At 41.6% G+C, this 13400-nt stretch overlaps 1 protein-coding gene across 1 annotated transcript in view; it reads left to right on the forward strand.

Annotated features, from left to right (window-relative positions):
* LOC139469458 (carotenoid-cleaving dioxygenase, mitochondrial-like) overlaps positions 1-12756 on the forward strand; it is a 29235-nt gene extending 16479 nt beyond the window's left edge. Inside the window, exons 8-11 of the mRNA XM_071251638.1 lie at positions 3036-3138; positions 7177-7277; positions 9310-9421; positions 12088-12756. Coding sequence (XP_071107739.1) covers positions 3036-3138; positions 7177-7277; positions 9310-9421; positions 12088-12242 — 471 coding nt within the window. The 3' untranslated portion in view covers positions 12243-12756. The remainder of the gene's footprint in view (positions 1-3035; positions 3139-7176; positions 7278-9309; positions 9422-12087) is intronic.
* Positions 12757-13400: the final 644 nt, after the last annotated feature.

The following is a 13400-nucleotide window of genomic DNA, read 5'->3' on the forward strand; positions in this document are numbered from 1 at the left end:
AGAGCGTCCGCCCGGAGAGAGGAAGGTCCGGGGTTCGATGCCCGGCCGCGTCATACCAAAAGACGTTAAAAGATGGTACTTGTTATTGACAACAACTGTCTGGCGCTCGGCATTAATGGGCTAAAACAAGGACTGGTCGGCTCGGAGTCAGTATACTGTATCTGAGTGGGGTATTCATGTTAAACTGCGGCATCGTTTCTCAGTGGTCTAGCACTATAAATAGGCATCAGTCCGGACTAGTACAAGCATGCACGTCGCTATATATGTTGAATAATCTCGGATGGCATTTCTATTTGCCTGTCCTTGAAATATTATGAAATAAAATCATGTTACCCTCATCAGTCATCAGGTAAAATCTAGTTTTACTCCGCAGTCAATATTCAGTTCTTCCCACTGCAACCTTGTTAATATTTGACTCCGAACCAGGCACAACAGTGACTGACTTAAACGTTTTCGAAGATGCAAAATGACACGCAATGAGCTAAGTCACAGAACGTGACCACTCGATCCAATTAAGTCGACTCTTCCGACCAACAATGGGGTCCTGGGAACCTATGCTGACTCGGGCCCCCACGGGTTCACAAAGACTAGAGGTTAATGATAACACTAACAATTAACTAGGGTTAATGTAGACGTCTGGAGATGTCTTCACTTCACTCCCTTCATGTGCAGCACACCTACATGTAGCATGTCGCCGCTTATAAACCTGCATCACCATGCCAGGACCATCCATCTACATATTGATGAAGGGCTTAGTAGCCTGATTGGGAGAATTCAACTTGCTCTGACCGGACAGTTGTACCATATTAGATCGGACTTGATCAAAAGGTCTAATTTCAGTGTTATGTACTCATTGAGCAGTTGATTACCTCGGCGTATAAGTGGGTAACCACTTTAATGGCAGTGTTTCCTCACGACGTATCGGGGCATGTTCTGACCTGATCATAAGGCAATATCTTCTGACCTGATCATAAGGCAACATCTTCTGACCTGATCATAAGGCAACATCCTCTGACATCATAAGGCAACATCTTCTGACCTGATCATAAGGCAACATCTTCTGACCTCATCATAAGGCAACATCTTTCTGATGTTGTAATTAGCGCCGTAGATATAATCTCCGCCGCATCCACCTTGGTTTTGGTTATGTAAGACAAAATTGTCATGTTCGCAACATTCATTTCCTACAGTGTGGAAGTATTTAAGTTACGAATCATTCCTAAAGTAATACTCTCAAAATATGTGTGCGTTTATGTAGGGAAATAAAAACTTGGCGCACGACCAGGCTATGACGGGGCGTCGAACTGATTTATGTAATCTAATTATTCTATTAGGTCGAATTGTCAATGTTACATATTGATTATTTTAATACAATTGAATGACTAACTTGTCATATAGTATTAGCTACATTTGAACAACTTGTTAATCTCATGAATTATTAATAACTGCTGGGAAGTTCTCAGATATTGGTGTCCCTTTATCAACTCTAAAGATCATATTCTAGTTAGTTTGAAACGCTCAAGCGGAAGACATGATTGGGTATGTGCCTTCATCGAGGTGTAATCACTATGATATCTTTTGAGAGTATCCATTGATGCATAATACTTTTTATGACTACTCTACAGAAGTCTGTGGGTGCTGTATTGGTAATTGTTTACATGAAATACCATGTTGGTGGTTTCGAAATGGTTTTTTTCCTAAATGCATATCTACTTCGACATGGAGTCATCTCATATGATGTGGAATTGCGTCTTACTGTGACGTAAATAGGTTTTGTAAATTATTTCTGTCTTTTAACTGTACATTGATAGACGCCATATAACTTAAGGTGGAGTTTTATTTCCCTCTTTCTTACTTCCTCTGGGTGTTTATATTTAATATTTAACAATGTTCATAAAATATATATTCACAAAAACGTGTGAAATATACTTTACAGAAGTAGAAGTAACAGTTACGTTTAAGTGAGTGAGTAAGTGAGTGAGTATAGTTCTACGCCGCTTTTAGCAATATTCCAGCAATATCACGGCGGGGATACCAGAGATGGGCTTCACACATTGTACCCATATCGGGAATCGAACCCGGGTCTTCGGCATGACGAGCAAACACTTTAACCACTAGGCTACCCGACCGCCCAGTTACATTTAAGGATGAAGTTGGGGGAAAGATACAACTGCATAGTTACCTCCCTTGTGCGATTCAACAGGAAGTACATTTGTAGGTTTACAGCAGATCTACTGTCGTATCAATCGTTATGTCAAATAAATGAAGAACCTTGGATTAGAGAGTGAGTGAGTGACTGATGTTTAACAGTATTTCAGTTAAGATGAGCCTTTGAGGCTCTTTAGGACAAAGAAACCATGCATACGGCAGAAAGAAATGCTGATCACTGTGTGAAAGCATTTTCAGATCTTTAAAGGACTAATAATAATCACATAGCGTCTCTCTGTCTAAATATGTTAACACATTAAACGCTAGGTTCTCTAAATACCTTCGGTTTTCATTTTGCATGGATAAATACAGCAATATTCAAAAGTCATATCAGAGGGGTACTCATCTGAAGCCTCTTGATGTTGATGTTGTTCTATTGTAACACTTCTATTAGCTATATTAGTCTATTGTATCCCAGAGCAACAGGGTAACATTCTTGAGAAAACCAAACGTGCCAATCGTGAATCTAAGCTTAGATCAGCATCATGTAGATGTTTCGATAATAACATGTTTAAAATCTATAAACAGATTTCCGACAGTATAGCAAAGATAATGTACATCATGGGTATTATTGTATACATATATTAAATATGTCTCTAGTTTGCACGACATGACAGTGTGTAAGGTTATGGGCGTTTGTTGGTACAAGCACCTATGACCAACGTGGTCCAGTTTAGGGTTCCTCTGCTACTGATGCTGATCTGTCTTCAGGCTTCGTGTTCATAATGTAAGACACTGAAGGGCTGATAGCATCCCATTCTGTCATGTTTGTACACATCATAGGAAAGAGGTTGTTTGACGGTTGGTATGGCTCTTTTCTTTTCCAGTCAGAGTCAGACAGCAACCTTGTGACGCTTCCAGACTCAGACGCCACGGCTGTGATGAAGAAGAAAAAGATTTTCTGCACGTACCAACCACTGTCGACAGAATGTAGGTGGACAAAGATGCTTGTTTCATATACATTAAAGACCCGTTGGTCCTGACTCCGACTACTGGGCCAGCTTGCACAAAGCTATCTTAGCTTTTCAATCATTGTCAGGGGATGTTACATTGTAAGAGTTACAAAAGCCGTAGCGTCGCTTTGTGCATACGGGTCCAGAGCCTCATTACACAGCACGATCGAAAGACTACGACTGTCGTTAATCCATAGTCGTAGAGCTAAGATCGCTTTGTGAAACGGACCCTGGACATTACGGTCAACCCATGTCTCAGCCACAGGGAAGTTTGTGAATAAGGAAATCATACTGTCCTTGTTCACGGGGTTTTGCTATATTGGGAATTCAGCCTGCCGTTTGGTCTACGTTTGCTAATTCAGTCAAAAACGGGGTAGATCACGTTGATATAACGAGTGGAAGATGTAGCATGCTCAAAAACGAGTCTGGGCGAATGCCGGATTCATTGTACTGGCCCATTGAGATACCATGCCGCAGTTTAACATGAATACCCCACTCAGACACAGTATCCTGTCTCCGATTGGATCAGTCCTTGTTCAGCCCCTTAATGCCGAGCGCCAGACTTGGTAACAACAAGTACCATCTTTTAATATCTTTTGGTATGACGCGGCCAGGGATCGAACCCCGGACCTTTCGCTTTCGCCTTTTGTCGAGCACCAAACAGTGTCCCATCTTGTAACGTCATGTAGTATGACGCGGTCATAATAAATACATCTGGCGAGGTGACCAGCTCCAGACCTCTTCCTTAGGACATGTTGACCCAAACAAATGCATCCATACATCTCAGAACTCCCACCGTATGAAACAAACACAATGCTCCTGGAAATGGATGAATACAATACAAAACCAACCTCAAAAAGTAACTTTCAACAAATAATCTGCCTTTGTGAGCATTTGTGACGGATGATTTTAAATACGTTTGAACATGTTTAAAGTTAAAACATGTTTCGCATTTAAACATGTTTCGAATTTAAACCTGTTTCAAAGTGCATAATATTTTATTGAGGCATTAAGTCAAATATGGATAAGATGTATAATATATTTTGAAATTAGAGGTTTAAATTCTAAGCATTTTTAAACATATTTAAAATCTAAACATTTTAACGTGTTTAAATTCTGAACATGCTTAGATTATGGGAATGCTGTGTTTAGGTGGTGTTTAGGCTGTGAGACGATACTATTTGCTTATTTCATGTGTTTAGACCTAAATACGCCTCGATAGATCACACCAAATGTGTATTCCGTTTAGTATTTAAACACATTCTTAATCATGTTTAGATCTGAACATGCCTTGTCTGTGTTTACATTCTAAACACATTTGCTAGAGTGTACTCTCACGTTTTCGCGAACATCTGGTGTCATCACTATTTGATAGTAATTCATATACACAATCATGCTTACGGTATAGTCGGAATTGTTCTGTAGAGTTTCAGCAGAACTTTCTTATGATTATTGAAATGGTTTAGTAAACAAAAGTAGCTTTCCACTTCTTTTGAGGTGAGGTGAAATGGGGTTTAACGTCGCGTCCAAGATTATTGCACTTATATAGCGACGTGCATGTACATGTGTGTGTTTGTGTGGCTGCTTGTACTAGTCCGGACTGATGCCGATTTATAGTGCTAGCTCACTTAGATACCATACCAATTTAACATGAATATCCCACTCAGACACAGTATACTGACTCCGAGCCGACCAGTCCTTGTTTTAGCCCCTTAATGCTGAGCGCCAGACAGGGTAACAACAAGTACGATTTTGTAACGTCTTTTGGTATGACGCGGTCGGGAATCGAACCCCAGACCTTCCGCTCTCCGGGCGGACGCTCTACCACTAGACCACGGAGGCGGTCCTACTTCTTTTAAGTATTGATGAGGTTATATTGTTGTTTAGGTCCATATACATTTACATCAATTCACATGGAATGGAGGTTTGGAACAAGTGGTATTACATTAATGAAATATATTTAGCAATACATATTTTCTATAGCATGACAGAGTATCCCGCTGTGACAGGGGTGTACGGGATCCTGATTGGTAGATTAATGAAACTGAAATTCAGACCATTATTGATGAGTAGGGATTTAATCTTGATATATATTTGCCAACTTCGGCTGATTAATGTATATGTTGGCCAATGGCAATGTTTTATCCCTAATCCCAGTTCGGAGATAATTGGTTTCGGAGATCAGTAAAATGCATTGTTCTTTGCATTGTGATCCTATTGGTTCCGTCAACACTCATCACCAATCTGTCCACATGATAGAACCTAATCTCGACCACCCTACAAAGCCTAATCCAAGCCACTGACACATGCGTCAACAGACACGCGGCATTTCAATCTTATTAAGGGCATTTCAGGGTCCGTTTCGTTGCAAATGATACTCTGAAAGTTGATGAAACGAAACGCCCGGGTTCACCATTACCTTAACCTAAAAACTCCATCAAGCCGACGAACATAATCGATCAGGAGAGGATAAGATCAGGTGTGGCCTGGTGATTTGCACCTGACAGGTGTTGAACACAGGTAGGGACCAACATCAGCCTTCATCTTCTCTTATCTCACGACAGCGTCTATCTGAGCATCGGTTGCAACGTAAATCTTCTCATTTACTTCAAATTACGGCAACGATGGCCACGGAAGATTGCCTCTATCTGCAGTCTCCCGAGTCGCCCGTAGGACGTAATGGGCTATTTAATCCTGTTTAATAGACACGAGTCACTTTAGGCAGGGCTAGAGCAGCCAGGACTTCAAATGCATTTCGATTAAAAGATTCCGTACATGCATTTTGGACATTAATAACGAAAGGTTGCGTATCTGATGTTTGCTGTAATGTGATTGCAGAAGATTTCATGAACGTTGGTCTAAATGTTTGTGTCAGTATTATATTAACCTACGGGTTAATCGTTAAGTAGGTGAAATAGTGGTATGGCCAATTAACAATTACTGTCCCACCCTAATCGAATAATGAAGCGCATGTACAAACTCATTTATATGCAATACCAATTGATGGGAAGATAGTTCTTGTGTTCAGGGTCTAAGTAATGAGTTTCTCACACTCAATCTGCCCATCAAATAGTAACATAACGGCATATTTGTAACAGTGTATGATCAAACGCTAATCATGTAAAGACTGTATAAAGAGCTTATGTGCAGATTGTTGAATGCTTAACGCAATGTTCACCAGCTTTGTTTGGAAAGCTTAAACAATTTAGCGGTTGAAAGAACGTTGAGATTGGTCAAATATCGAGTAAGCACAATTCATCACAGGGTGAAACAAGCAGCAAGAAAAGAACACTGGACCTATCGGTGTTGTTAGGCAAACAGACAATTTTGTGCAGCCAAGATGTTCGTTGCTGAGTAACGTTTGCAGGAGTGTATACAAGCGTTGACAAGCACTCACTCCCAATATAGTACATGTATATACAAGTAAAGAGAGTCAGGTCTTTGAAAGGCATTTATAAGTGATACACATAAGGAAGAGAATTTCTTTATTTTGAGGAACTCACTGTTTCGGATTATATACTAACTCCTTCTTCAAGACAATGATCCTTCGTGAATCACGTGATGAAGGAGTAAGCATGTACTCCGAAACGAAAGTTGACATCCATAAATTCTCTTCCTTAAGTAAAGAGACTGTTGATGGGCGTCACCTAGCGTGGACATCGTGGACAATGGTTGACATGTATACACGAGTGGCGATGCATCAACCAAGTCAGCGAGCTTGACTACCCGATTCCGTTAGTCGCCTCTTACAACAAGCATAATCGCCTCTCAAGGCAAGCATGGGTTGCTGGAGACCTTATCTACCCCGGATCTTCACTGGTCTGATGAGTATTGACCAGTGTAGACGAGCGTTCGCGAGTGTAGACGAGCCTTCGCGAGTGTAGACGAGAGTTCGTGAGTGTAGATGGGAGTTCGCGAGTGTAGACGAGAGTTCGCGTGTGTTGACGCGAGTTCGCGAGTGTAGACGAGAGTTAACGTTGTCGGTGTAATTATGCCAGCTTCCTTCTTTATTCAGCGATGGACCTACCGATCATCAACTACTCTATGGTCAACGGGAGGAAGTACCGCTACATGTACGGGATAGGGCTCCAGGCAGCGCCGGGGAATCAGCCTACAGTACGTACCTGTGTAGTGATGCTTAGCATACGTGATACACAACGCCAGCACCCACTGCAAGTCCATCATCTCCACCACCACCGACACCATCAACACTAACAACACCGCAAGCAACACTACAGAAGCCCTACTAACATCACCAGAAACCACCAACATCTACATCACCGAAGTCACCATCACCATCAACAACCACACTTTCAACACCAACACTAACACCACTAATACATCATCAACTGTTGTACTAGCACTAGAAACAACCAACATCTACAACACCAACGACAACATCACCACCAACAGCAACACCGACACCACCACTGCCTACAACAGAAACACTCACAACACCAGCAACACCATACAACCCCAACGTCTCCAACCCCAACGCCGACAACAGAACCACAAACATTGACAGGAATTCAAACAATTACATCTCTCCCACAATCGCCAACACCAACATCAACACAACCAAAACCAACTTCATCAACAACTAAAACACCAACAACAACATCACAAACCGCATCACTACAACCTCCTTAAGGTCTTCAGCACACTGAGTACCGATACCAACATATTCACCACTACCACAGCCTCCACTACAACTATTACTACTACTACTACTACTACTACTACTACTACTACTACTACTGTTACTGCCACTGCTACTGCTGCTTATGCTGCTACTGCTACTGCTACCGTTACTGTTACTACTACCACTGCTACTGCTGCTACTGCTACCTTTACTACTATTGCTACTGCTACTACTAGTGCAACTGTTACTACTACTGCTGCTACTGCTACTGTTACTTCTATTGCTGCTACTGGTACTGCTACTACTACTTCTACTACTGCTACTGCTACTATTACTACTGCTACTGCTACTATTGCTGCTACTGCTGCTACTGCGACTGCGACTGCTACTGCTACTGCTGCTGCTACTGTTACTGTTACTATTACAACTGCCACTGCTGCTATTGCTGCTACTACTACTGTTGTTGTTACTACTACTGTCATTGCTACTGTTGCTGTTACTGCTACCGTTATTGCTACTGCTGCTATTGCTGCTACTGCTACTGTTGCTATTGCTGCTGCTACTACTGTTGCTGCTACAACTACTTCTTCTACTGCGACTGCTACTACTACTACCACTTCTGCTACTACTACTGCTGCTGCTACTTCCACTACCCCACTCCCCACCACGACATTGCTTACCGGGACTTCGGCACAATGGCAACCCAAAAGGCAAAGTCTGAACTTTTTGTTATTGGTTTGTCTAAATTTTTAAAGACACAATTAGCCCAATTAAAGGCATGGTCGCCATACCGCTTCAGGCAGGAAGGAGCAATTTTTTTTCCAAATCCAATTAACTTTACTCATAAAACAGATTGATTTTTCGTTCGCCTTCAGAGACTGACGTAATTTAACGATTTGTTACAAAAAAAACACATAATGGGTAAACCCAAAAGCAGCAGCATAAATCATTTGTTTTACTTTGCGTCAGGCGTACGTAATACGTTTACACGATAACTAATGTGATCAGTGATTAACAGGGCGGCATTTGACTGATCTGCCATCGGACAAAACATATTCATTTGTGGGGTGCACAACGAGACTCGTATTTCATTTTTTAGAAATGTATTAACAAATCATTTATCTTCCATACCTACCCATTCTGTGTATTGACACAATCAGAAAGAGCAAGTTGTCTAAGAGGCGTGATTGATGCGCCTGCTCTACTCTGAATCTTAGTGATGTACATTATTAAAGTATCGGATTTCGCGGTAAATAATGTATTCGTCTTAAGTTGCCGTTTTTATTGGTTAAGTGCAGCAACGGTTAGAGTTAAAAGATAGTCATGTCTGAAGCGACCGTTTATGGTATAATTCTTTTCATCAGTTCCTTCAAATTCAGTGATTATGTTGTTTTATTTCTGCGTTATCGTTGCATTTGATTATACCTATTTGATATAAATTGTCAGACGACATACATTTTAATGAATCTCAGTTAGTAAGGAACAATTCCGTTTCATTGTTTTCAGATATTCAAGGTTGACATCAACGAGAAGACGACCTTGAAATGGTGCGAAGACGGATGCTTCCCTTCCGAAGCCATCTTTGTGCCGCGACCTTCAGCTTCACGTGAAGATGACGGTAAGGAGTGAGTGAAGGTTAACGCTGTAGTCAGAAATATAACAGCTCTGTGGTGGCTTGTAATCAGCGACCTTACGGCTGTGTGGTGGTTTGTCGTCAGCAATTTGACAGGGATTTCACGGGAGCATGTAGTCATCAATATTACAGCTACGTGGTGGCTTGTAATCAGCAATATTGCAGCGAGTGAGCGAGTGAGTGAGTTGGGTTTAACGCCACTTTTAACACTATTCCAGTTATATCACGGCGTGTCAACTTAATGTGGGAGGAAAGCCCGAAGTGATGCAGGTATCAGACGTTTACCACTTCGGTGAAACCCACGAGCACGGGTATGGTGCTGACAAACCTAGAAACATAATTGGGGCGAACCGGGACTCGAACCCAGGATCATAGGTTTCTGGCGTGTCCAAGCTATGTCACGGAAGCTTGTATTCAGCAATATTGCAGTTATGTCACGAGAGCTGCAGTCAGCAACAGGTACAGTTACGTCACCGTGACGTGTAGTCGGGGCTATACAACAGCGACGAGTTTCAACGAGCATTTAAAAAGCAAAACAATGATTGATTGCATGAAATTTCATACTTGGGGTAATAAAAATGTCCAAATCATTTCACTGCTGTCGAAAAACAGAATTATTAATAAGATTATGACCTTTCCCTCTAAATTTACAATCTACACCGAAAAAGATGTTCCTGAAAAAATAGTTTGTTGTTGAAAATACTGGAAATAAAGTGTTGCTGAAAACGCGGCATATGTGCTAAAATGTGATAGAATGTTTTTTATAATTGTTCCCTCATATCTAATGAAGCAGTGACCGGGAACATACTTTGTCTCTTACGACAACAAAACAGTCCCTCGCCTTCCATTCTCCCCGTTCCCACAAAACCATGAAATACATGATCGGTCCCCCTAATTTGTTGAGACTACTCTTAATGTTATTTTTACTTAAGTCTAGACAATTTAAGACCATTGAGTTGTTTGGCCCGTCATGTCTAATGCTAGTGTTCAGAAGAGTTGATGGTGATAGTGGATGATACTGTTCCCCTGACCCTGTGTGGAGAGATGAGATATATTGGTATATACAGCCATCATCCGGAGGGAGATCCGCTTCAAGGCCTTGGCACTTGGTTATTGATGGCAGAAGGATGTGGATGAGATTAATGTTGATGAAGTTCAGTTTGGGAGCAGGAACCACCAGGGACACCAGCATTAGGATCTCCCTACACCTGATCTCCGAGCAGAATCATCTATTAATGTCATAATAATACTATTTTCTTTAGAAGATGATATTTCACAACTGAAATATTGTTAAAGAAATGACCTTTCATGGAATAATCCCATGGTGCATAGCATCAGGTTTCTGGTGTCACAGGATGGGATGTTTATATACAACGATGTCATGTATGTTTTACAACCTGTGTCGCTGTTGTCAGTTGTGTGACCTATTCATATACCTTATGAGGTAGGTTTATACCATGTGCAGGGAACATCTGGCCGGTCGTTCTGCCATGGCAAGGTTGAGGTGAGGTGAGGAGAAATGGGGTTTAACGTGGCGTCCAAGATTATTGCACTTATATAGCGACGTGCATGTACGTGTGTGTGTGTCTGCTTGTACAAGTCCGTACTGATGCCGATTTATAGTGCTAGCTCACTGAGATACCATGCCGCAGTTTAACATGAATACCCCACTCAGACACAGTATACTGACACCGAGCCGACCAGTCCTTGTTTTAGCCCCTTAATGCCGAGCGCCAGACAGGGTAACAACAAGTACCATTTTTTAACGTCTTTTGGTATGACGCGGCCGGGGATCGAACCCCGGACCTTCCGCTCTCCGGGCGGACGTTCTACCACAAGACCACGGAGGCGGCGTTTAAAATAATAACATCCTGACATGTGAAACCCAATTTAAGCCCCAATCGCATCAAATGATTTTAAAATTTTATAACGGGCATAGGGGTAACGCTTCGGATTCATACAAATAAGTCTACACCAATATTTTAAACATCTGTTAAAATAGTTTATACATAAATTTTAACGGCCAACTTCGCCCAAAACAGCACTTGAATGTGCTTGTTTTCCCAGTTTCAAAAATCTTTTAAAGAATAAACTTTGTACTCTTTCTCTAGATTTACCCTCATTGCCCATTTATTGCAAAATAATTCTAATGTATCTAATTTCCTTTGAAATTCTATCGCGGAGTCTGGAAGTAGGACATATCATCTGCAAAGAACAGCAGCTTAATTGTTTCAATAACTTCACTTACAAAAATTCCCCGGCATTCACTTGCCTCAGTGACCATAAACCATTATCTAAAACAATTGACCAATAACCAACACCTGAAACAGTTGACCATTAACCAACACCTGAAACGGTTGACCATAAACCAACGCCTGAAACATTTGACCATTGACCAATACCTGAAACAGCTGACCATTGACCAACACCTGAAAAAGACGACCATCACCCAACAACCAAACCCGGACAGACAAGATATTATGACGACAAAACTCCTATCGACAATGATTTCTATTAACATTAACTTCCGCTTTGACGCTGCCGTCAAACCACTTGTTTCATATTAGCAGTGGTTATTGTGATTTGAAACCTCATGATCCAAATAAATAGCAGAATTGTATAATGTCTTTGTGGGTATGATATCGTTGCAGGTATGTTGCTGTCGGTGGTTGGGACTATTGGGGAGGATCAGGAAGACTTCCTCCTCATCCTGGATGCGGGGACCCTGCAGGAGGTGGCCCGGGTGGTGTTCCCTGGCATCCGGTTCCCCAAGGATCAGCATGGCGTCTTCCTTGATGGACAGTGATGGCGACTGTTAGATCTAACACCAAAGGCAGAACATTGAATAACCCCATTGATCCTGGAAAGTCATATCGTCAAAGGCAGAACATTGAATAACCCCATTGATTCTGGGAAATCATATCATCAAAAGGCAGAACATTGAATAACCCCATTGATTCTGGGAGGTCATATCGTCCACATTGAATAACCCGACTGATTCTGATAAATCGTATCACCAAAGGTATAGCATTTAATAACTCATTTGATTCTGTGAGATCATGTCATCAGAATAGTCAGTTACCTCAGTGAATCTTGGAAATTAACGGCGATGATATTTCCATACTGTACAGCCTGGACACTTACATGTAAAATGTCCGTGGTCTGTCTAAACATGGCTGGTTTGTTTTTGTATTGTTGTACTGTTGACTGTTTATGCATCTGTCAATGAATTCTAATATTCAAATAAATACATTTATTTTAAATTTAGAAAGATATAAAAAGTTCAAACCAAACAGAACTTCTGTGACAATAGAGAAACGAGGTGGAATAAATATTGCTCTTTGTCGCAGTTTTACGTCAGTTATTCTCGGCATGGAGAATCGAGATGTCACGCTGAAAGTAACATATAAAGGCGATTACATAACGTGGCGTTTCTCAGCCTTGATGTCACATTGGCAACACTACATGAGGCTATACACCGTGACTGTTTTCCAGTCCCCCCATCATCACCTGCGAGAGTGGACAGATAACGCTTCTATTAGATAGGTTGAATCTGTTTGAATATCTCTCTTTTTCTCTCTCTCTCTCCCTCTCTCTCTCTCTCTAACCCGGGGTGGCAGTTTGTCTAGTGGTTGAGGCGTTCCCCATCCACACCAAAATGGACATATAACACTTCTATTATATGGGTTGAATCTGGTTGAAGCGTTCCCTCGTCACGCGAAGGCCCGGGTTCGATTCCCAACATGGGTATAATGTTGTCCCCCGCCGTGATAATGCTGGAGTATTGCAAAAAGCGGTGTGAAAAAAAGCAACAACTCTCTCTTACCAACTCCCCGCCATCCATTACTCAGCTACCGATTTTGTGCAACATACACCAGGATCAGTGTACGGGCTTGTCATGAACATTTGGCTGATGGTATGGTCGGGTTGGTTTCAGCACGAAGAGAATTAAGCTCTGGCGCTG

Source organism: Haliotis cracherodii, unplaced genomic scaffold (genome assembly GCF_022045235.1).
Source record: "Haliotis cracherodii isolate W230 unplaced genomic scaffold, xgHalCrac1.p SCAF_2, whole genome shotgun sequence".
NCBI lineage: Eukaryota > Metazoa > Mollusca > Gastropoda > Lepetellida > Haliotidae > Haliotis > Haliotis cracherodii.